We start from the raw sequence: 24,879 nt of genomic DNA, 5'->3' as shown, positions 1-24,879 counted from the left end.
TTTATGATAACCCAGAAGCAAGACACTGATTGAATTAATACATTTCCATCAAGGCACTATTCTGTTAACCTCTCCTCTTTCTCCTAACCCACGGATGCTTTTGCAAGTGGCTTTTTTGATCCAGTAGTGTGGTTGCTACATACGGTAGGGATGCCAGTTCATAGATATGCAGGTATTGATAAGTTTAACAGCCTTTCTCTCTTTAAGACAAAGAAAAAGGAAGAACCAGAATAGCAAAAACAAAACCCAAACCTCCACCAAACCTAAACAATCCAAAAAGCATCTTATTTTCTGAAAAACTCAGTGCTTAATAAAATGCAGATCTAAACTTTGCACCCGGATTTTAAGTTTTAATGGTTTTAAACTTATTTTACAGCTTTTGTGTAAAGGTTATATAGCTGTTGTTCAGATTAGATTTAAAAACTACAAAGGGAATAAAAACTGTCTGAAAGGCTGCCACCAAGGGACCATTTTATTAACATATTTTTAGTCATCTGAATTTATGATTACATGAAAAGGTAGGGGTAGATACTAGTAGCATAAAGGGATTATAGATATGTGACTTCCTTTTTTTAAAATTATGCCATAGATATATTTCCATGTTTATAAATATAAATACTCATCATAATTTTTTAGTGGATTCCTGGTATTATTGTACCATAATTTATTTAATGAGTTCTTGGTTCATGGACATTGAGGTTGTTGCCAGTTCTTTTCTTTTTATGAAGAGTGGTGCTTCAATATGACCATTCTTGTTTGCACTTGTATTCTTATTTCCTAAAGGTGAATTCTTGAAAGTGATGTTGCTGGGGAAAGAGGTATAATTTTGCACAATTTAAAATGGATTGGCAAACTTTTTCTGTATCTCTGTGCCCAGATAGTAAATATTTTAGGCCACCATATGGTTCCTGTAGCAACTATTCAACTCTGTCTTTGTAGATGCAAACGGCCATAGATTATATATGTAAAGGAATAGGCATGGCCATATTTTAATAAAACTTTATTTAGAAAAGTGGGCAGCAGGGCACCATTTGGCTTTAGGACCAAATGTAGTTGCACGCTTTTGGCTAGAAACAAAGGAGAAGCTACGATTAGGGATGGAAATTTACACCCATTTGGCTGCAAGCTGACCTTAGATATGTATTCCTATGTCAGGGAGGTATAATGGCCTGATTACTTTCTTTCCAGGTATATGGCAATCAATACTCTTTTAAACAATTTATTAAAGGAGGTTTTCATGCCTGTCCCTACTCTGAAGCCTAGTGCATTTATACTAGTGTGTGTGTGTGTGTGTGTGTGTGTGTATTTTTAATAATTTTACTAGAGGCCTGATGCACGAAATTCGTGCATGGGTGGGGTTCCCTAGGCCTGGCTGGCGATCAGGGCCCAGCTGGAGAGGAGGCGATGGTCAATGGAATAGGCGTGGAAGGAACTGCCGCTGCTGCCATCATTGGCGCCTCGGCACCGTGCCCTGCTCCTCCTTCCCTTGCCACTGTGCCCCCACTGTGGCAGGCAGGCAGGCAGGCAGGCAGCGGGCCAACTGGGGCCTGTCGGCAGGGGGGAGGAATAGGGAAGGAGGTTGGCCACCGGCTCTGAGGAGGGAGCTGGTCCTCGGCCCCCCTGGGAAAGGGTCCACATCCACTGTGACACCCCCCCCCCCCCCCCAGTTCCCCATCCCAGCCTGGGGCCTGGCCCCTATCCTGCGATCAGGGCCTGCCAGCCCAGAGGGAGGGACCACAGGAGATTGGCCGGCTGGGAGGGAGGGACCACGGGAAGTTGGCCGGCCTGGGGAGGTTGGCTGTGGGAGCGCACTGACCATGACAGGGCAGCTCCTGTGTTGAGCGTCTGCCCCCTGATGGTCAGTGTGTGTCATAGCTACCGGTCGTTCTGCTCCTTCTAGTCGCTTAGATTTATATATATATATATTTCAGATTTCAGCATATGTTGACAACTTGTGGGGCACAGAAGGGCCTCTTAAACATATTTTGGAGGAGATGTACGTTTTCTCCCTCTGGAAGATTGTCTCAGTGGAGTCATGTTTCAGAGGTACCTGAAGAAAGCTGGAAGGAAAGTCCAACAAGAGAAGTGTCATTTCAGTAGATGCTGCTGCAGAGCAACAGGGTGACACTGAATTAGTTACTGAACCTTTACAGGCTAAATTACACTCCGAAGAATGCTCTGCGCATACACAGTAACCTCCCTGCATCTTGTGTTTCTGTGAAATAGGAATTATTGGCCCCTAACTGCCTGTGGGTGTTTGTTGAGGATCAGGTGGAATAATGATATTGTTAAAATCACTCTATTTTTAACATTGGGTCACTGGTGCCACCATGAATTTTAAGAGATTTATTTATTATTTATTTTGCACGTATTTGTTGACTATCTGCCGTGTGTAAAGCAGTGTGGTAGGCCCTATGGGAGAGAAGTAAATTAGTTTTGCCCTTAAGGAGAGAAAAGCATGTATTTCAGGTCCAAGGTTCTGTAATGCTCTGGGGAGGAGATCTCCACCGCCTGGGGGTATCAGAAAACTTTGTGGAAGGAGTGGCATTGGGAAACAAGGAGATTTTCACATGTATAATGCAGGGGAGGGGCATTCTAAAAAGAGCAGCACGAGAACTATGTCATGTTAGGAAAGCCCAAATCAGTAAGTAAGAGGCATCAGATAATCTAATTGACTATCTGTTAAGTATTTGCCATGAAGGAAGAGGAGAAGGTAAAGGTGGAAAGACAGGGTAGAGCTAGGTTTTAGAGGGCCAGGAAGGAATTTAAATTGGTAGTTTGTGGGGAACTCTAAACATCAACTAGGAGAATATGTTTGGCAATTGGAGGGGGGTGGCATATGGCACTGGTTGGTGAGTGTGGAATGATAAAGTTGGAATTATCACTTAAGAGTCATGGCCAATGTCTAATCTCAAAGGAGAGAAATGACCCCAGAGGTGTATGGGGGATTAAAAGTGAAGAATGGACAGGCTTTCAGAAATTAATTGGTTTGGGAAATAAGGAGAAGGCTCTTAATCATGATTTATATTTGAGTCTTATAAAAAAATATGTTTTTATTGATTTCAGAGAAAGGAAGGGCGAGAGGGATTGAAACATCAATGATGAGAGAGAATCATTGATTGGCTGCCTCTTGCATGACCCCCTCCTGCACGACCCCCACTGGGGAGCAAACCTGCAACCTGGGCATGTACCCTGACCCGGGATTGAACTGTGACCTCCTGGTTCATGGGTCAGTGCTCAACCAATGAACCACACTGGCTGGGCATGTTTCTGAGTGTTTGTTAATGGGATTGACATGGCAAAATATGGCAAAGTTAGGGGAGAGCTGTAGTAAAGAAAGGGTAGTAATGAACCCCGTTGTTTTGCTTGTTTAGCTCAAGGTGTTAACTGGATACTTGGAAATTTCTAGTTGGAGCTTGAAAGTGTTGGGACTAAAATTTATATGAGAGGTAAGGGATAGGTGGCAGATGAAACCAGGGAAGAGCATGACATCACTAAAGGAAAACACGAAGCGAGAACATGGCATTTTATAGCATTTCTGATCATTAAGTAAGTCAGCGACATAAATAGCTCTGTGTGAGGCTATTAACACCAAAAATGTACAAAAAAGCAACACTATGTGTTTTATCATTTATAAAGCATTCTGTTGTCTACTACTTTTAGCTTCTAAAACCACTAGATTTCAGGAGTAAAATATGTTCAGTTTGGAAAAAATTACCTGATTTTGTAACATCCCAAGAGAAAATATTGTAAGAAACTTCCTTTTACTTAATCTTCTCAGCACATCTGAGACCCCCAGTAACAAAGAGATGCCTTTTTTTTTTTTAACTTGGTACAGAAAACTGTAGCTTTTCATCTCCCTTAGATCTCACCCCAGTTGACAAAAGTGAAGGTAGGATGGGGTGGAGCAGGGCGGTTAGGAGGCGGGTGTGTTTTCCATAGAAATCAGCCTTGTATGCTTTTGTGAATTTTCTCTTTTTAGTCTGGGATCCTCAGAAGGCTTGGAGGGGGAATTGTGCAAGACCCAGTAAGACTTACGTTTGAGGTGGGAAAGTTTTTACTGTATGGAACCACAGGACTTGAATCTGCCTTCCCATTTCCTTTCTTCTCTTAAAGTTACCTGTGTTCAAACTTTGCAAAGAAAACCATGTTGACTCATTGGTCTTCCGCATGCTGTGTTCTGAGCTTTGGTAGTGTGCACAAGGCTCCGCTGGCTCTCCTGGTGGCAGCAGTGGGGGTTTCTCCGGTAGGCTGGTGCTGTCTGTGGCCTTCCTCCAGGCTCACTCCTCATGTCTAATGGGGCAAGGGGCTTGTCCAGAGGAACCTGCATCTGCAGCCAACCACTGGGCATTAAATTTAGTATGACACGCTTATTTTATTTCAGCTCTTAAGCCATGTATGAACACTTTAAAAAAAACTTTTTAAAAAAACCGTAATAGGTTTACTGTAGGTGATTCAATGGGTAACTGGAGCTGTTGAGCTTTTGGGGGGTAATAGTTTTCATTGTCTGGCACATACTTCTATCATATTTCATTCCTCAGACTCCCTTTTCTGCTTTCTCACATACATTTTCCCAGCACCTTTTCCTCTTCAGTGTGTTAAATTGAGGAGAGGAAAAAACTACCCTTTGGTGTGTCCCATTTTGTGCCTTTGATGATATAAGGTCAAGTTAAATGCACCTGTTTTCTTCCAAAGTGAACTTCTTTCTAAAAACATGCCACCTCCCCCCCCCCAAAAAAAAAATTCAGGGGTTTGGTGATCATTACTTAGTATCCTCTTCCTCCTCATCAGAAATAAATTCATTCTCCTTTTTTAAAAAAAATATATTTTATTGATGTTTTACAGAGAGGAAGGGAGAGGGATAGAGAGTTAGAAACATTGATGAGAGAGAAACATCAATCAGCTGCCTCCTGCACACCCCCTACTAGGAATGTGCCCGCAACCAAGGTACATGCCCTTGACCGGAATCGAACCTGGGACTCTTCAGTCCACAGGCCGACGCTCTAGCCCAGTGATGGCAAACCTCTGACACGCGTGACACATGAACTCATTTTTTTGGTTGATTTCTCTTTGTTAAATGGCATTTAAATATATAAAATAAATATCAAAAATATAAGTCTTTGTTTTACTATGGTTGCAAATACCAGAAAATTTCTATATGTGACACGGCACCAGAGTTAAGTTAGGGTTTTTCAAAATGCTGACACGCCGAGCTCAAAAGGTTCGCCACCACTGCTCTAGCCACTGAGCCAAACTGGTCAGGGCCATTCTCCTTCTTGATTGTGGAGGAAAACCAGGGAGAGAAGCCGAGAGGAGCAAGTGCAGTGGCCAAGTTAAAGGTGACCTGGGTCATTTCAAAGTGCTTTTAGTTTAGATGCCTAAGTTAGCGCCTGTTCCCAAATCATTTCCTTCTCATGTTTGCAGCGTATTGAGGAATTGGCCATATCACCGCTCCTTAAGTGGCTTAATCATTTTGGCTTTCTCTTTTTAAGGTCTGCTTTTCTGACATCCCCTCTCTCCTTCACAGAGTGAGATTTGGGGAGATCCTGGATCTTACGCCCTGGTGTCTGCTGCTTCTTTCATCCCTTGGTTTTTGTAACTCTGCCTTTTCTAAAACTAAGTGAGAGCTTTCTCCTGACCATTTCTCCTTTGATTTTCCAGTTTATTTAGGCTAGTGATTCTCAAACACCTGGTCACTAAGAACAAGTGGCTGGGCGCCCCATCCAGGGGTCCTGTCACAGTAGGTCTCAGGTGGGGCCAGCTAAATGCATTTCAAACAACTCCCCGGTTGATGCTGGTAAGTTCCACGGCTGAGGAGTACACCTTGAACCACTGACCTAGACTATTGGTTTTGTCTATCAGTTTGCTGTTTTCCAAAAGGGTAGAGTTTCTTCAGATTTTATTCACTCATGTTTCCTGGAAGCTCCTTAACTTTTAATTCATAGGTCAAGCCAGTAGCATGAAAGATAACTCATCAGGTTACCTTATCTACAAAAATAAAAGCATAATATGCTAATTAGACCAGACATCCTTCTGGACGTCATTCCGGACAAAGCCGGGGCTGGGGCGAAGCCACACGGGTCCCGGGTACCTTGCTGGCGGCCAGAGGGAAGCCCGGGTCTCGTGTACCAGAGGGAAGCCGGTGCTGGCAGCCAGGGAGAAGGAGGGCCTACTCTTGCACGAATTTTTGTGCATCCAGCCTTAGCATATATATTTAACATTTTTATTGATTTCAGAGGGGAAGGGAGAGGGAGAGAAAGAAACCTCAATGATGAAAGAATCATTGATTGGCTGCCTCCTGCACACCCCCTACGGTGGATCAAACCTGCAACCAGGGCATGTGCCCTTAACTAGAATCGAACCTGGGACCCTTCATCCCCAGGCCGACGCTCTATCCACTGAGCCAAAATGGCTAGGGCTTACCTTATATTTTAATTGTGAAGGCTCCCTTGGGGTATGAATGGCAGAGAGTGAAATGCGATACTGCTCACAACTTCCCCCAGTGAAGACTTCAATGGTCAGTCTCTCTGAGCCTCAAAACATCTTACAGTCTTTCTCAACTCAGCATTCTAAGAAGCCTTCTAGAAGTTGACTGAGCTGGCCCCTAATTGAGACTAATTGAATAGCTATATACGTTAGTTTCTCTAATTGCTTATATTATTCCTTTGACACTTGAGGCTTGCTTCCCTCCGCCCAAATTCTGTCCCTCACTGTCTCAAACTTCTCTGCCCTCATGAGAGTGGTGTGCTGTGGGGGGATGTCTGGGGAAGTATCATTTACCTATACCAGTGGTCAGCAAACTCATTAGTCAACAGAGCCAAATATCAACAGTAGAACGATTGAAATTTCTTTTGAGAGCCAAATTTTTTAAACTTAAACTATATAGGTAGGTACATTGTTATCAACTTAATTAGGGTACTTCTAAGGCTTAGGAAGAGCCACACTCAAGGGGCCAAAGAGCCGCATGTGGCTCGTGAGCCGCAGTTTGCCGACCACTGACCTATACTGTGTACCTACTGTGTGCTTAGTTAGATGACATGTCTTCTCCTTCAGCCTTGTCAACCCTACACAGTAATTGTAAGTATTCCCATTTTACAGATACAGGAAACAAGGCCCTGAATTGATAATTAACTGACCAAATTTATAAGGGACTGCTTGGATTTACTTAAACAGAGGTCCAACTTCAAATCTGGTGCCTTTTTCACATTTCCTTTCTTTAGGATAGTTGTCATCAGGCCTCAAGGGCAGAAAGAAAGTTAACCTGGGCATGTATATGCACACTTGAGATTTTACTTACTGTCAGCTGTTATATTTGGCAGTATATATGCTGATAAGCAGAAACCTGGAGTGTTCAGTTTCCAAGATATGAATAAAAGAATGATTGCAAACCAATTGAAAATAATCTAATTATGTACTTTGTGTTCGTAATCCAAAGCCCATCCATGACACAGGTATACACAACTTCATTTTCTGTATTGCTAAAACTCAAATAAAATAAGAGTTGGAGAAACAGATGGACTATCAATTGGTAGGAGGCTTTTTCTCCTTCTACTAAAACACTAGCATAGTAATTGAGAGAACTTAGTCATAATTTCAGTTCTGTACAGTTTATCAAATGTGGAAGAAGACAGTAGTGATAGGCCCCAGTTTGCTTGTTTAAAAATAAAAAAGGTACAATGGAAATTAGACCACCCTTTACTTATCTGATGAGGGAATTAATAAATATTATGTATAAAGCACTTTGAGCACCCTGGAAAGCAGATTCTATGTAATTTTAGCATTATTCATGTTCCGTTACATTCCTCAGGGTGTCACCAGTGAAGAGAGATATCTTTTATCCTACATTTCACAATATAAAAACAAGGTATTTTTGTTGTTGTTTGTGGCGGTGAAAATCTCCTGTAATTGTACCTGCAGAGGTTGCTCCTATCAAGGAGCCTAGGGCCCTGTTCTTTGGCAGCTTCCCCAAGAGGACCAGCTCCTGAGGCAGGAAGAGAGAGAACCTCAATTAAACAGGCCTGGCTGCTGTGAGATGTGTCTCCCCCACCCCCAGTCCTCTTCTGTGCCCGTCAACCTTTAGAGGAGTAGAATCACATACTTGACTCTTTGCTGTTCTCTCTTTTCTCATCCTGATCCTATAGCTCATTGATCTGAGATGTCTCCAGAGTGGCCTGTCCACTGCCCTACTTAGTTCTTCTTCTATAACAAATCTCTCATCCTTACTGTGTTCCCCCATTCATACAACCCTGTCTCGCCTGTAAGAATGAGCACAGCTCTGGCCATTTTCTTTTGGAAAATGGGTAAATTAAGTGTTTGGACTCACCAATAGCGGAGACCAGGAAGCAGTGTTTTCATTCCTAAGCCTTGGGCTTCTATCGTTGGTCCTTCTGAGTCTTAGCCTGGGGTTCCATGGTTGAAAACATTTAGGCTTGGAATGTTGTTCATTAGTAATATCGTAACCTGAAAAATTAGTAGGATATAAGCTATAACTGCACATCCAACAACACGGCTCACCTTCGTGCATTTCAGCATTTGCATTTATTTTGCAGCAGTGTCTTGAGCATGCATCCTCATCTTTACCATGGTGGGTAATTAATTTATTCCTTTCTCTGCTCTTTCTCACACGGGCTCCTGGCTAGCTTATTGTCAAATCCATTTCTCTTAATGGTCTTCCTGAATTCTTTGTGTTATCTGCATAATTGTGCCTTCTGCTGCTTGGCATTGTCTACCTCTGAAACGAGGCTGAAGTTCTTCTGGTGCTTTTCTCTGGCCTGGTCCGTGGCAGAGCTTGTGCCCAGCTATGTCCCCCAGCCCTCCGAGAGGACTTGTTTTAGGTTCTCTCTCTCCCTTTATTTTTGAAAATCAGTTTTGTTTATCCGTTATTTTCCAAGTTCTTCTTGGGCTCAGATAGTTTCCCTCATGTCTTCCCTGCTAGACTGAAGCCACCAAAACACGTACACTTCAGAACTGATCTGGGCTTGTGGCCAGCTTAACAGAAGAGACTTGAGCTGACATGGGAGTCAGTTTGTTTATTTAGGCTGTGACTTTTATAGTGCCTGTCAGGCAAGTGCCTACCTGAATGCTTAATGTTTAAAAATAAAATTACATTTCAGATGGGCTCTGGCTGTGCAAAAATCATCTGTTTCTATATGCCCTTTTCTTGGGAACAGATTTCATTTTCCAGGTAACCATATCTGTGCCTCATTCTCTCTCCCTTTACACCCACCTTATACCCCCATTCATCTTCAGATATTGTGAACGGTAGCTTCCTTTTAGTGTGGGGCTTTTCCTGATTTCTTTTCAGAAATCTGGCCTCTCACAGTCTTTATGTGTGATCTCAGTAAACAAAGAATGCACGCGCATGTGTGTGTGTGTGTGTGTGTGTGTGTGTGTGTGTAGGAAGCTTGCCATATTTCCTCCCTGCCCTACAGAAAATGTGTTTTCTGGAAGCCCTTTTGACACTGAAGTGAATACCCACTGGCCCTCCATTGCTGAATTCTCCTGAGAGGAGAGGGAGAGAGAGGCCTTTATGCTTGTTGTCATATCTTTTGTTTCTGCTGATTATACACAAAGTAAGTTGTAAATAGCTCTCTCACACACCATGATTCCTTTGAGGTATGTACAGGAGAGTAGATACGCACTCAGCTTCTGCCTACCCTGGGGATCCTAGAGGGTCCCTTACAAGGCCTCTTATTTCCTGTTACAGCACCAGCAGAATGAAATGTAGATGAGTACTAGACAATTACCGTTCCATAATGAAACCTGTGGCGGAATGTTTAGCCACATTAGCTGATCAGGTTAGTACTTTCTTTTCAACTTATGTGTTGTTTTTTTTTTTTACTTTGAAAGCAAAATATGCAATGATTAAAACAAAGAATTTAAAAAGTTCCCTCAGTCTAACTTCTTTTCAGAGATAAAAATCACTACGAACATTTCGCAAAAATCATTGTAGAATTTAGTTTTTAAAATATGGCATTGAAACAGACACTGTGAACGCTGGCATGAAGGAAAGTGGATAACATTGGAATTCCCCAAATCAATTTTAGGTTTTATATTCCAGTGAAAACAGTCGTTGTGTATACACTATATTTTAATATTTTAATTTAAACTAGAGTACTAGTAAGGATTTACACAATTTGTTCTGCTGTTTCTGTCAATCATTTTTTGACTGCTTTATAGCTATTTCGTTTACAAAGGAGGCTTCTAAATCAAAAGGCCTAATTGTCTAGGTGTGCTGCATTATAACTAATTAGGTTATCAACTTTTATATCCTTTGTATTTTCCTTGGAATGATGAATTAGGAACCAGATACTGTCACTTGCCTTTTCCTTAAAATTTTCCTCTCTGATAATCAGTGACACCAATTGTCAATGGGGATGGGAGAGTATTATTGGAAGGTGAACCCATCCCTGAAACTGCAGTTTAGTTTGAACCTCAATTTCCTCGTCCCTAAAATATGGGAGTCCATTTATATGGACACTAACAGATTTTTTTTTTCCGGTTTTGAAACTCGAGGCTTCTAACTATGAGAGTGCTACCCACTTTCCTACTAAATCCTTTTTGTGATCTGGATTATTGAAACATTCTAGAGGCCTGGCACAGCTTCCTTCCAACTTATTCACAGAACTTCTTGTATTCTCTCAGAAACTGAATTTCTAAGTGTCTGAGGTTGTAATTGAGTGTCACTGTGCTTGGTTAACTGTCTCATTTCCTGTTGAGAGTGTTTATAAAATGCATTCTGTTGGGGGGAAAAGGAACTAGAAACTTAGAAAATTTGTGATCTGGCCAAATAATATTAAGGTAAGTGGGACTTTGTTCTGTGTATATAAAATAAAGTATTGTTTACACTTAATTCTGACTCACGGATTCTGCTTTAATGAGTTAAGTAGTCACATTAATTGAGGCTTTATGGGAAGCTTTTTTGGGGGGTTTCATTTTGAAATGGATATTCTAAGATCAGTTTTTTCCAGTCCTTCTGTTGCACCCTAGGGAGAATGACTGTTGCCTGACTCATTAGTGCCTCTCTGTGTGTCATCTGAGGGGTGGAATCAGCATCATTCTGTGTGTGACACAACCCAGATTCACAGTGTCTCGACTCTCCTCCATGCCCCCTTTCTTTCTCATTCCTCAGGTTTAAGGATCAGTTCCCTTTTTCATTGCTTATGTTGTCCTAGACCAAAGAGCAAGTAGTCAGCCTTGGTTTCTGGTAACACCTTCTCCATTTCCTTTGTGTTCTTTGTAATTTCTTTCATGTGAAACATCAACAAATGCCCCTAGAATGAATGCCACTAAATACAACTATTACATGCTTTTCATTAACTTTGAAATATGCTCTCAGTTTTTCTTCCTCATTTTTTAAAGTTTGGGCAGTGCAACTCTCTAGCATGTGACTCTGAGCTCGTTTTATTTACCTACTCTGAACTCTGGCTTTTTCATTTGTCAAATGCAGATGCTCATACCACATAAGATGGCTGAAGGTGCCCCTGTGGTGACTGGCTCATTGCAAGTGCTCAGTAAATGTGACTTCCTTTTCCTCTCCCTCTTGGGCTTCCCCGGAGAGATTCCTGGGTAAAGAGTGGTTAATTTTAAAGTTAGATGATATTCTGTCCATTTTGCCTTATGTACATAGGCAGGAAGAAAGAAGGAGAGATTTAAAAAATAGGAGAGTTGAATCTGAAATGTTTGAAGAGTTGACTGAATGCTTTTTAAAAAATAGTAATATTCACTATTTACTATTCATTAGTAAAAATTAGTAATATTGCAAAATGAAGCTTCTTGATATTGTTTAAATTTGGAGAAGTGAACTGATTTGTGGGTCAAAAAGAGAGAGGGAAATACCTTCTAAGACAGCATGCTTGGATGAAAAGTGATCTCTAAACAAAGAAAATGGATTGGCACAGATGATCCTAATTGAAGTTAAAACAAAACAAAACAAAACAAAACAAAACACCAAAGGAGGACTTTGATAGGGAAAGGACACAGATGGGGTGAAGCTGATTGATGAATTGAGATTCCTATATATGTGGATAGATGTATAATTAATGAAATAGTATATGTTTGGAAGTATTGAATATTAGATAAAATTTTTACAAGGAAAAAACAGGTTTAAGTCAAATCTATATCTTTTTTCACTTATCTTAAAATGTCTACAATTAAGTGAGCAAGTTATAGGAGGCAGTATTTCAAGATGAGATTGACTCCTTATAATGAATAACTTACTTTTGAAAGGGAATTTTAGTGGCTTTCAATGTAGAATTCTAAAAACAAAGAACTAAATTAAGTTATAGCTGTTTTATTGTTATCATTTTATTATTAGAACAGACATAAATAATAGTAAGCAAATAATAAATATTGAAAAACAAACTTGCCTTGCTAGTCTATACCAGAAATAGAAGAAATAGATTTGGATAGATCTTTTAAGAGTACAGAGGAACTTTAGGCATTATGGAATACAATTTTCTTAATTCCCACATAAGAAAATTAAAAGAGGAATAAATATTACCAAGCTTCTTTTCCCCTTCCCTTATTTCCTTCCTCCATGCCTTTTTACCTTTCTCCTTCTCTCCTCCTTCCATCTACAGATATTTAAGTGCCTCCCTTGTGCTGCATGCTGTAGATACAAGGGGGAATACATTTTATGTGGATCTTTTTTTTCTTGGAATTTACCTTCTTGGTAGTTAGTAAACTAGGATGTGTGATATTTACAACATGTTTGACCTACTAAGTGTCAAAAACCTGTGAAGCCATGATGGCCTGTTTTAGACCTGCAGTTGGGATGTCCCTGCTTCTGCCTGGGTCAAGTGTGTGCGCGCGCGCGCGTGTGTGTGTGTGTGTGTGTGTGTGTGTGTGTGTGCAGTTCTCAGCCACCACACCCAGCACCTATCTAACTCCGCCATATTCCCCCAGGTTCCAGTGGCATGTGCTGGCAGAGTGCTGGGTGCAGACTTCTGCCCAAACCTGGAGGAGCCAGACCAGAGGCTGGAAGTCCAGGTTGGAGTCTTACTGTTTTATCAGTTGGGGGTGGTGTGACAGAAACAGTGGCCCCCAAAGGCCACACAGATGTATCTGTGACATCAGGAGACGGACGGACAACCATTGAGACAAGTGTAGAAGAGGGATCAGTGTAGCATATATGCAGCAAAATGTCCTTTTCAGGATAAGTTGTCTGTAACTGGAGATCATTTATTTGTTAATCCAAGAAATAGTACATACTGCAGTGGATAAGACCATGGTTTCTGAAGGCTGGCTGCCCCGGTGATGCAAGCTGCTTGCTGTGAGACCTTTGGCAAGTCACTCAGCTTAACTGAGCTTTAGCTTTCTCATGTGTGACATGGAGATCTACCGCACAAGGTGATTATGAGGATTAAATGTTCCAATGTATACCTAGCAGTTAACCTAGGGCCTGGCACGCAACAGGCACTCCGGGAATATTAGCTCCCATCTTCTTAAATCATCATAGTCATGTGCTAAGCACTGCGCTAAGGACTGGGGATACCTGGTGAGCAAGGCCTGCTTCCTGCATTATGGTCTCCCAGCCCAGGAGAATGGAAGCCATTCCACTGGGCACTGTCTTCGAGAAATAGGACTCAATAATAGCTGTCTTCCTTCTTCATGGATTGGGAGGTAGGGCCTCTGGTAGAATAGTAAGATTATTAGCAAAGTACATTTTTGTGTGTGAAAGTATTGACTTGGAATTCAGTTCCTTTTGTTTGGTCTTGAGATAGTCAAAGCAGTCTGGTATGTTGCAAATTAAAAATATAAACATGATGTCTTGGCCTAAGTAATGTCTCCACTTCCATGTACCTTTAAATATGTAAGAAATGTGTGTGTCAGTGATGCAAGGCTGAGGTTTCAACAGGGATGCCAATCCCTAGCATAAGCCAACTCATAGTATTTTTTAGGACCTCCATTTGGCATCATTTTCTAAAATTTTCAGACTTACGGGATGAGCATCGTGAGTTCAGTTTTAAAGCATATTACTGATTGAGATAACCCACATGAGAAAAGAGAATAGTTTTAAACATTACTTCTTCACAGTGGGAGTGAAGGTAGAAGGGGTGGTTGGAGGAGGTTTCGGTTTTTATGGTACTGAAGGGTACACCATCACTTGCACACCTGCTCTTGGACTAGGAAGACCACCTGAGCTCTTCAGTGCCACAAGCTGGTACTGCCTGGGTGGTGCATGGCTATGATACAACAGAAAAGCAGGTGTGACACATATGAGACATGAGCGTGCATTTCCCAGTTTTAGAAAGTTAACAGCTTGTGTGTGACACGTCAATGCAAAGTGATGGAAGACTTTTGATGGAGAATTGTCTGATCCTTGACCTCTTTGGGTAGGACAATTGATGGTCCTCAAACGTATCACCTGGAATGATCTGTCATGGGTGGCTGTTGGATCATTTGTTTTTGAACCCTGAGTTATGGTGCAAAGAGCAATGGGTTTTGCAGATGTGACTGTGTGAAGTAAAACTGAAAGAGACCAATGCAGCTCATTATGATGACATACCAAGGGAGGAAATGTGTATTTATAAGTTTAAGTGAAACTCTGGTTGTAGGTAGTGAAACAAATTGTGGAGTTGACAGTTCAGCATGGGCCTTGCGAAGACAACTGAACTCCTGGGCAAAGAAATGAAAGTGCTCAGTTTATTGGATTCCTCCTCTTGCAACACTATTTTGGCAGACTGAGTGGAAAGGTAGAACCTGTCAAAAGATAGTCAACTATAGTGAATTGGTGAATTAACTGGGACTCACTCGAACTGTTTCCTTCTCTTTTTTTCCTCTTCATTTTTTAATATGGCTTCCATACATTGTAATACTATCTAGTATATATCCATATTATGTCAGTCATAACAAACTCCACTCCTAATATCTTCTTCACCAGCTAACAATTCCAGGAGTAGTTTTTAGCTTACAGTCCTTTCATTCTTGCCATGGAATGTATTCTGGTGTTTGGTTTTCCCCCCTTCCCTTACAGAATGAGCCATTTCTTATATTTTAGTCCAACTCTACACTCCATGGGACTCACTCTAGGACTTGCCAGGGTCATCAGAGTCATTTATTTTCCCACTCGGATCTCAGGCTCTCCCTCAAGGCCAGACACCATAACCACCAGAGGATTCGCGATGTCACCTCGATTCTGAGAATAACCCTGTGGGCACCTCAATTTAGGAGCAATGTGTGTTTATATCTTTTCCTAAAAAGGATTTTCATTTAGACACATAGCACCCATATCTGGTCTACTTTTATATTTAGCTGACATGAGTTTTCATGACTGGTGGAGTCCTTTCCTGCTTCCTTTTATTTATTTTTTTCTTTGTTGATTAAGGTATTCCTTTTAACCCTTTCCTTTTATCTCTAAAGTGTCAGATGGCTTACCAAAGTTATTGTTTCTTAATCCCAAGATCCCTGACACTCTTTCATTAATATACCTTTGGTTTGGAATGATCATAACCTGACTTGACTTTTGCAAGGACATCTGTTCTTCTTCTTCTTCTTCTTCTTCTTCTTCTTCTTCTTCTTCTTCTTCTTCTTCTTCTTCTTTTTTTGGTGTTAATAGACTTGATTTAGAAAAGTAGCTGGAAATCAAGATTTTGATTCATTATCTAACTTTGTTAATTTTCTTCAGTGGCTTTTGAAGTAGGTATAAAACTACTTTCTTCAGCTGGGAAGGTAAACTGATGTCTAGTAGATGATGATGTATAAAAATTGTGTTCTTATACAAGTGCTTTATAGGCAATGGTTATTCTAGTTTAGATTCCCTTAATTGCTGGTAACTTTTATTTTTAATCAGAGAAAAGTTACTTTTTTAGTCTAACTGTGCCTCATCAGGTATTGAGTTGTTACAGTAGGCCCAGCACATTTCCTTTCTTGGTTGGGAAATTCAAGATGTGGTATTTGACTTGATATTTTTCACCACTAAAGTGCTTAGAAAATTAGAGTAAATAATGAACCAATATTTCTGTATTAGATGAGACACAATTTACTGTGGTGTTTCATAAGCCACAGACTCCTTTCTTCTGTGAATGCGTGAAGGATCACTTTTTTTTCCAGACATACCGGGGTGCAAGTGTAAATTTCCATAAAATTTAAATGAGGTGCTTCCTGTAATTAATGAACAATTGTGGCTGCTCTCTAGTCTGCATTGTAATTAACCGTGATCAGGCTTGTTTAGTGATGACACTGTTCCTGTAATAATTTGACAAGCTACTGTGAATTTGCCAGGTTATTAAACAACCTGCAGCATTCACTCATGGAATCACAGGGACGAGCTTGGCTGCTGCTGCTAGTTAAACGCAGCATAAGGGTGGACCAAAAGCTACCCATTGAAGTCTATAGATCACCATGAGCAGATTTAAATTCCTGTGATTTTGGAGAAGTTAACTAATTGTGTACTGAAAGTACACAGGGTGTCCTGAAAGTTTCAGGGTGTCCTGAAAACTTTTTATTTAAACCTACTGATGCAAAACTGGTCATTTTTATGAATTCATAACGAAGCTAGCAAATTTTTTATATTGTTATCACTAGTGTGCATTAAACAGAATCTGAGATTTCCCCTTCCCACCCTCTTAAATAGGTATATTAATTTTTAAAAAAAACCAAAAAACAGTTTCCTCTCCAAATTCATTCACAACATCCCTCAAATATAAGTTCACTGGTATTTTTGAGTGTGTGTTAGAAATAACAGATGAGCTTGTGCTACACACAGTTGTGTCACAGGTAGAGTGAGTGATGTAAATGCACTGGTAGACTTCTGTCCATGGTCGCTAGTGCACCCGCCTTCCCCAGCCCCCCTTCAGGTTAAGAACTGTTCAAAACGTTACTGTCTAGTTACTGTGGTGTCTTTCATTCAGATTCTGTTTATTGACGAAACCACAAGGATTCCTGCCCAAAGTACCAGGCGGTCTATGCTTGACTGATTTTGATTTTCTAACATCAGCCCTGGGGTTTATTTGAAAATGTACATAGACTGCAGCTTTAACAAGTCAAGTGACTGCATGTTTTTGACCATGGAGTGGAGTATATCTGAAGATCATTAAATTTAGTGAGGGTAAGGAGAGGGGTGGGGAATAAGTGTAGTAGTCATTGTACCATTGCCGAGTGTGTGAGCACGAGTGTGTGTGTGTGTGTGTGTGTGTGTGTGTGTGCGCGCGTGCGTATGTGTGTGTGTGACACATGGTTTTTGTCTTTTCATCTTCTCCAAGAGCCAGAAAGTTTCCTGCCGTTCTCTTTCCAGCTCTTGACAAATGATTGCCAGATGTGAGATCTTTGCAGTGCTCTTTCCCTCAGCAAACCTGCAGCGATGGGATATTTGATTCTCCCTTGCCCATTTCATCTCCTTTCCACATCTGCCAGGGACACACAAGCAATACATCCCTCCATGAGAGTTTAAAGTTTATTCAGCTCCTTTTCCCCCTTCGATAAAGTGTTTGGAGACAACAGAATGAGGTCCATATGATTCCCTCCCAACTCCACTACATGAAATTAGTTGTTTATTTTACTTATCTACCTCTCAGTAATTGAGTATTTCATTTTAGTTTTGGTCCATGGAAAATCTGATGCAACTCTGGGAGTGCTAAGAGTTTCCTATTGTTGTCTGCTTGCTGCAAGTGTGCTATCAATACCATTTCGCTCTGATACCTCTGTTCTGATAAAAACTAGACTGTTGGTTTCATAGGACTTCCTAGGAAAGTAATTTTAATAAACAACTGTCAAAATATTAAGTGTAGCATGTCTGGTAAAATTCAGTAGTCATTGAAGATTAAAAGAGCCATCTGTGAGGGGGAACATTCAACTTGTTTGGCTTGATTAGCTTACCTTGTGTTTGTGTCCATTGTCAGAGTTGAAATGGATGAGGTCCTAGCTTTAATCCCAAATAGCTTATGAGAGAGAAAGTCCACGGAGCTCTGGAGGCATCTGAAATCAGCCTGTGCAGGCCACACACATAATCACTACCATGCACAGAAGCCTTCTGCATCTGCTTGGAATCTGTAGTGATATTGATTTTTTTTCTCATCTCAGTTTAAAAAATATTTTCCAAAATGCTCTTATAGCTTATGTTCATACTATAGGGTGGGCTGACACAGGTGGCCCTTCAGTTTTCCTATTACACTTTTTGGCAAACTAAAAGGCCCCTTATTCCCTGAATAAGATCAGCATTTTTTTTTAACATTTAAAAAATAATCCATAAAATGTCTGCCACATGTTCGCTAGTTGATGGAAATGTTTTCCAAATTAGAGCTGTAGTATTGGATTCTTACTGTAAAAGTGCTAGTGTGTTTACTGTTTCTGATACCCTCTCAGCTACTTGTGATTGTGGGAATTTTGTGTGTGGGTGTGTGAAATTCAAATGACAAATACAAGATACTATTTCTTAATTTCTAAACTGAGGGGAAAAAATTTTTGTTCTTGAGGAAAGAAATAAATGGCTTTACCCATATTAGAATCAAAAAAGCAAAAGTGTGAAGTCTGTTTGTTAGTATGTGCTTAAAAAATTAGACAGACAGCAACAAACAAAACCTAACAGGCACAAAAACAAAAAGCCAACAGCCCCTGAAAAGAATAAATCCTACTGAGCCCAAGAAAAAGAGGTAAATGAGACTCATCAAGATGTGTACGTGAATGTGTGCATTGTGTTTTTTTGTTTGTTTGTTTGTTTTTTGTATATCAATTATACGCTACTTCAGGAAAGCTTAACAAAGAAAAAGGGGTAAAACTGTTACACAACATTTTGGCAATGTGTGGTAAATGGTTCGCTACTGGAAGTGTCTGTTGAACATTAGAGAAAAATTGTAGTTGAAGACGTAGACAGTGACAAACTGTTCACTATTAAAAACACAACGATGATTAAGATTATTGTGGTAAGTTTAAACAACATCCCCAAAACAGAATTCGCCGAAATCCGAAAGGAGGCCTGTGAAAGAGGTTTGTATTTTTCTCGTCCTTTGGCATTCCCCGAGGACTGACGCCATGCCCGGCACCTTCGTGGATGCCAGTGGCTGGGAAGGTGGAGGTGAAGAGTTCTTTCATAAAACAACAAGGTTAGGAACTCCTGTGGCGGGAGCCAAGTTCCTCTGAGTTTAGATCACTTCACATAATTTGCCCTCATTAATGCATTCGCTGGTTTCTCCTGCCTTCCTGCCTTTTCCTCAGCATGGTTACTCTGGGAGGCAGAGCGGGGCTCTGCAGTGGAGGTGTCATCCGGCCCGCGCACCTAGGGAACGTCCTTCAGAGGACGACTTGTCACCAGCCGTCAAAGAAGAGAGTGGCTTTGTGGTCTCTGAACATCTGGCAGTGCTGCACAGGAAGCTGAGGGGGTGTCATTAATTGTGATGAAATAATTTAAACCATCAGGAATAAATGAGGCTGTTAAGCTAAGTTCAGATTCCATTTGCCATGCACATGTGTCTAGCAGCCTGTGTGCAGTTAAAAAAAAAATTGAATTATATTAGCTCATGAGTCGAAGTGAAACAGATCCTGTAAATGAAACAAGTTGCCGTGTAGTGATGACATCGTGTTGAACCACTTCACAGAGTTACAGTTTGTAGGATCAATATATTGAAAGTGGTACATTATTTAATTAATTTTTATATGAAAGCATTCTTCTGGTATTGAGGGCTTATATAGCGAGGATCAGTGGTTTATTCGAGCACGGAGAGGATGGGTAGGTGGATGGGTAGAAAGAAGTAAGCCATCAGATGAAGGCGGGGTGGGTGGGGTTCTTAGCCTGCGAAGCCAGGCTGAATGGGTGCACAGCTTACCATAAGGTAGAACCTGGGCTTGAGTACAATATTTGGTGTCATTGCTCTGCATACGCACTCCAGGTTGGAGGACAGTTTCTCTCTGATGCCCCACTTTGGATGTCCTTTTGTTTGAGAGCTTCTGACACCTTGGACACATCTATGTTGTTTTCTTGCAAATAAAAACAACTATTTTTGGTGGTAGATTACTACTCGAGCAAATGGACATATTTTTAAGGCTCTGCACAATCGGGGAAGAGTGGTTTCCAATGTAATTTTCAGGCACTGTGGAAAGAGGCAGGCCTCATTTCTTGACAAAGGAAAGACTGTCAGGTTTGGAATGTCGGGACATCTCTGAGGTTTTGAGCACTAAACTGAGCAATGGGGTATAGGTTCCAAAGTACATTTCTAAAATAAGTCATTCCTTTTTACACATAAGCAACATTTTCAAAGTTGAACTTTTATTAAAAAATAAACATGAGAATTTGAAAAATAAAATGAGACTGTTTAGTTACGGAAAGCATTTTTTAAAACCACGGGAGAGGTAATCGCTCTGTCAGATAGAGGCAATAGTCCAGAACTGGGCAGGCCTTGGAGAGGGGCCGTTTTACTACCAACCTTATCTCAGTCTCTTTGGTCAGTCCCCTGTCTACCTCACGGCCTTCTCTTTTCCCTGTTGTGTATCTCCTTTATTTTTTCTTCTCCTTTTCCTTTGCCTTCTCTATTTTCTCTTTGCCTTATTCTTTTTAGCCTTTTATATTCATTTTTTTTACAACCTGTTTTCATTTTCCATCCTCCATAGACATGAACTGCAATTCTGTTTTCATTTATAGTCTTTTAGGTTTTAAATATATTTTTATTTATTTCAGAGAGTCAGGGAGAGGGAGAAATAGAAACACCAATGATGAGAGAGAGTGATTGATTGACTGCCTCCTGCATGCCCCTCACTGGAGATGGAGCCCACAACCTGGGCATGTGCCCTGACTAGGAATTGAATCGTGACCTCTTGGTTCATAGGTTGATGCTCAGCCACCGAGCCACACTGGCGAGGCTCATTTATAGTTTTCGTTTTCCTGTTACTATTTAAAAGATTAATTTCTACAGTTACTTAGATGATAAACTTATAAAATTTAGAGTGCATTTTTTACATAAACTTTTGTGACCATTGGTGGATTTTTCTAATGAATGTGAGTGAAGCTTAATTGTTTTAATTTTTTTAAAAGGAATTCAGAATGCCCACTAATCCTATCCCTAGACTCTTGAATGGAATTGTTATTGATGAAAGCCAAAAATTTGTGGCTCCAAGTCACTAGCATCCTTCTTACCCTGATCTAGGAGGAAACCATTTAAATGGAAGCACTTGAGTGTCATGACTTGAAACTTGCTTGAAGTCTAATAGAGTCAACCAGTAATTAGGACATTGCTCCCTGTGTGTTTTGATCTTTGCATTTTATTTTAATTAATGAAATGGGATAGGAAGACTTGAATTCTTCAGGTCTTTCTTCTTGGCATCATTGGAGGGATTGAAGGCTATAATGGGTGGGTATAAGGCACTGTGTCTAGCATATAACTGATGGTGAAGGCATTGCTGTTATTATATAAATGTATTTAACTAGCTTCTGTTGATTAAGCAGATAAAACTTCGGAAGAAATTTTTCCTGAAACTTTAATAAATCTTGACTACTTAAATATTATTTACCTTGAAATAGTTTTGTAATCCCCCAAGGATAAGGAATCCAAGGTGAACATAGAAAATTTTCAACAAGATACCTATGTTGATGTTTATTTTTCCTATACTTGGAAGAAATCACTGCATTCTGTAGCGCATATATTTGTTTCTCAAAACAAGGCAATGATAATACCCTAAATAGTTGCTTGAAGTTGCAGTTATCTCAGCAAATGCTTACAAAATAAAAAGTACTTTCATAAACTTAAGATCTCCCCTCCCATTAAACATATTTGGTGACCTGTGGAAAGGTCCTACATATTTTCAGGTCCTTTTGTATTATGTTAGTGCTACCATTACTCTGTCTGCTTAAGTAGCATTAATTTACTAGATTCTGTATCTTGAGTTCTACATTTCAGTCACCTTATGGATTAGAAAACCATGGTTGAATGGCTTGAGAATTTAACTGTATCCTGCTTTCTCTCCCAATACCACTGTTTCTATAAGTGAATGTTACTTAGATTTGAGATGACCAATTTAGCATAAGCTGTTCATGTTTGGAGCTGTCGGTATTAACATAAGAAATATTGAATAAGATGCTTATTTTTACTTTAAGTTCCTAAGTCCTAGGGGCTTTATAGAATGAGACAGAAAAGAGGAAAACAAGAATTTTAATTCTTGGCTTGAATAGAATTATGTGTTTGTGTGGGAGTGTGTGCATGTATATGGATTTTTGTATATACATATAATGTATATCTTATTACATATGAATCCACGTTTTTATGTTGATAAGAATAGCAATGCTCTATTTGAAAATTTTGTTGGAGTTAGTCATAACGAATACATTATGACTAATGTATTAGTCATAATAATACAATAATTTACATTGAGAGCACATAGTCCACCTATATCTCCACCCACAAAATAAAGAAAAAATCTTTTGTTCGGTCATTTAATGCAATCTCAACTTGTAAGAATTCACTAGGCTTTTCTTTAGACTCAGTATTTTTTTTCCCATATAGTTTTAAAATTTAAACCTAGAAAATATCTGATGTTTTATAATCTGATGTCTGAATTGTACAGATTTGGAAACTGAGGCCCAGAAATTTTAAAAGATATTTTTTAGTGGTTTTTATTCCTTTAGAGTTTATAAATATATAACAGTGTTCAAATTTTCTTCTTGTCACAGAAAATTATTTAACTCAGTGAGTCCTTTGTTCTGTATGATCGTAGTGGACATAAATAAAGAATGCAAAGGGGCTACATTTTTAGGTACCACAATAGTGGTCTTAACAGGTTCCCTCATGGAAACAGCAGATCCTCTTGCCCAATGTAGGAAATGTCGGAGCTTGATGCTAAGAAATGGAATGTTTGGGCCTGGCTTTCTTTTTTCATAGAATTTAGGTGTTGGGCAAAAGCTAATTGTTTAACATTAAGAACAGCAAACAGTCCCATCTAAATAATCTGTTTCAAAAGAGAAGTGTCATTACTGACATCTGAAGAATGAAATTACCCTAGAATATAAAAGTGTTACTCTTTAATGTTCAGTACATGCCAGTGGAGTTTGATGGAGCCTAGAAGCAGACCAAGCGCCTTGAAATCATTGTTAACATAAAAACCATCTTTAAGTGCCTTTTTGGGTATGGTACTCTGCGTCCTATAAAAAGTGAGCTGAAGAGATAGGGTCTCTGCCCTCTAGTTTATAATCAAAAACAGATATTGTGGCTGACATCTGTTATTGTATTAAGGCCCTACAAGTAAACATTGATCAAATAATACATAAAAGTTTTCTAGCAAATGCAAGTAAAAACGTTTTTATTTGCCTGATTAAATAAGTACACAGACATCCTCACCCCACACTGAAGCTATCCGTGGAAGTTGTAAAATGACTAAACTGGAATAATTCCGACACCAGGAAATTCCTTTGTGTTGTTATTCTTTACAGGTTTTCAGAGAGTGCTGGCATTATGGTGATGTCACTGATAGCTTATTATGAGTGGGCCTGTATTTAGTTTTTATCTTTCTGGTTAAGGAATTGGGAAGAGCTGAATTTTCCTCCCTCTATGGAGTTTTTCCATTTAAAACAGTTGACGGGTAGTACTTGCTATTGTAAACCAACATCGTGGAGTGTACTTTTAAAAACTCCCAGATGTTAGTAGAAATGATTTTTTAAAAAATTTGGAGTCTCTCCCCCACCCCTGGCCCTAAGTCATTAGAAATTGCATGAAAACAAATACAGGCATTTGAGATTTGTGCTGTAATGAGATGAACTTAACATATCCAAAAGGCTTTGAGGGGGGAATATTGGTAAGAAGAGTAAGTTCATAACCTTGGAATGGACAGATCTGGTTGTGAGCTTGAGTACAGCTGTACCAACTAAAATTAAACATATAAATGTTGGCAGGGGGAGATAGGTATCGAGTTTGATAAAATATTTTCTTTCTGCATGCTTCAACTTTAATGTAAGGTATTTTAACAGTCACTTTATTTTTGAAGTGTAGGGGAACTAAAACAGCAGCATTGGGAAGTCTAAACATGAACCCGTCTCAAAGTTCACGACTTTATAAAAAAATAGCTATCCCTATCCCAGTGTAGGTGTCTGTCTGTGTAAATTAACGCAAGTGGATGCATAAATTAATTAGAAGAGCAGTCACTGATATAAATCAGACTTATTTGGTACACTGATGAAATGAGCATTGTTTATAAGATTATCTTGTTATTTAATCTCTTCTATGTAAACCTGGCTGGTGAGCATTATGAAGTAATAATACCATTACTGTGATGATGGGATACTTTTTCTTGGTACAGGCCTGATCCTGTAGGCTTTTCTCGACAGGGATCTGTGTATATAGAGGACCATAAGAACTGGAAATTTTAATTAGCAAGAATGTAAGAATGATCCTCTTCATCCCCTCCAGTTGTGTGGTAGTTTTTTTGTTTGTCCGTTTGTTTTTTGTAATCTCAGGATAGTTTATTCTTTTTGAACCACTCATTTGCTGACCCCAGAAGAAAGAATTGCCTTCAGATATTATTTTCTCAAAACTGCATAGTTCATTATGAGAGGTACCTGCTGTCTTCTAGCTCTCCTCTGTCGTGCTAGTGGGTCTCAAATAAAGATAAAAATTTACTTATAAATGAAGCCATCAGGAATTTCTTGAATAGTTTTTTTTCCCTTTGATTTTGTTTATACCTGTTAGTCATGTAAGTTCATATCTAACACATGCAAGGAACATTCGTTATCTTTTGTCAGAGTGTAGAAGGAAGCGACACTTAAAAAAAAAGAAACAATCCTAGTGCAAAAGAAATTTGACAGGTTCATTATTTAATATTTGATTCAGAACTTCTGCTTGGTGTTTTTTGCTCTTATGTACTCTTGCCTAATTCCTCATTCCCATTCCCCTGACTCCATGAAGTTGGTTCCTTCATATCCAAAAATGAACATTTTGTTTTGGGGAAATTAAATTAAAGGTACGC

At 39.8% G+C, this 24,879-nt stretch overlaps 1 protein-coding gene across 7 annotated transcripts in view; it reads left to right on the top strand.

Annotated features, from left to right (window-relative positions):
• BNC2 (basonuclin 2) overlaps positions 1 to 24,879 on the top strand; it is a 429,804-nt gene that overhangs the window by 158,292 nt on the left and 246,633 nt on the right. For 4 of the 7 annotated variants that reach the window (XM_036331212.1, XM_036331207.1, XM_036331208.1 and 1 more), the window contains one exon: positions 12,907 to 12,990. The exons of the other annotated variants lie outside the window; for them this stretch is intronic. In XM_036331212.1, the coding sequence (XP_036187105.1) occupies positions 12,907 to 12,990 (84 nt within the window). The remainder of the gene's footprint in view (positions 1 to 12,906; positions 12,991 to 24,879) is intronic. 7 annotated transcript variants of the gene reach the window in all.

The sequence above is a fragment of the Myotis myotis genome, unplaced genomic scaffold, assembly GCF_014108235.1.
Source record: "Myotis myotis isolate mMyoMyo1 unplaced genomic scaffold, mMyoMyo1.p scaffold_m19_p_12, whole genome shotgun sequence".
In the NCBI taxonomy this organism is placed as follows: Eukaryota; Metazoa; Chordata; class Mammalia; order Chiroptera; family Vespertilionidae; genus Myotis; species Myotis myotis.
Note: the sequence above shows the minus strand (reverse complement) of the source record. Positions and strands in the feature narration are given on the sequence as shown.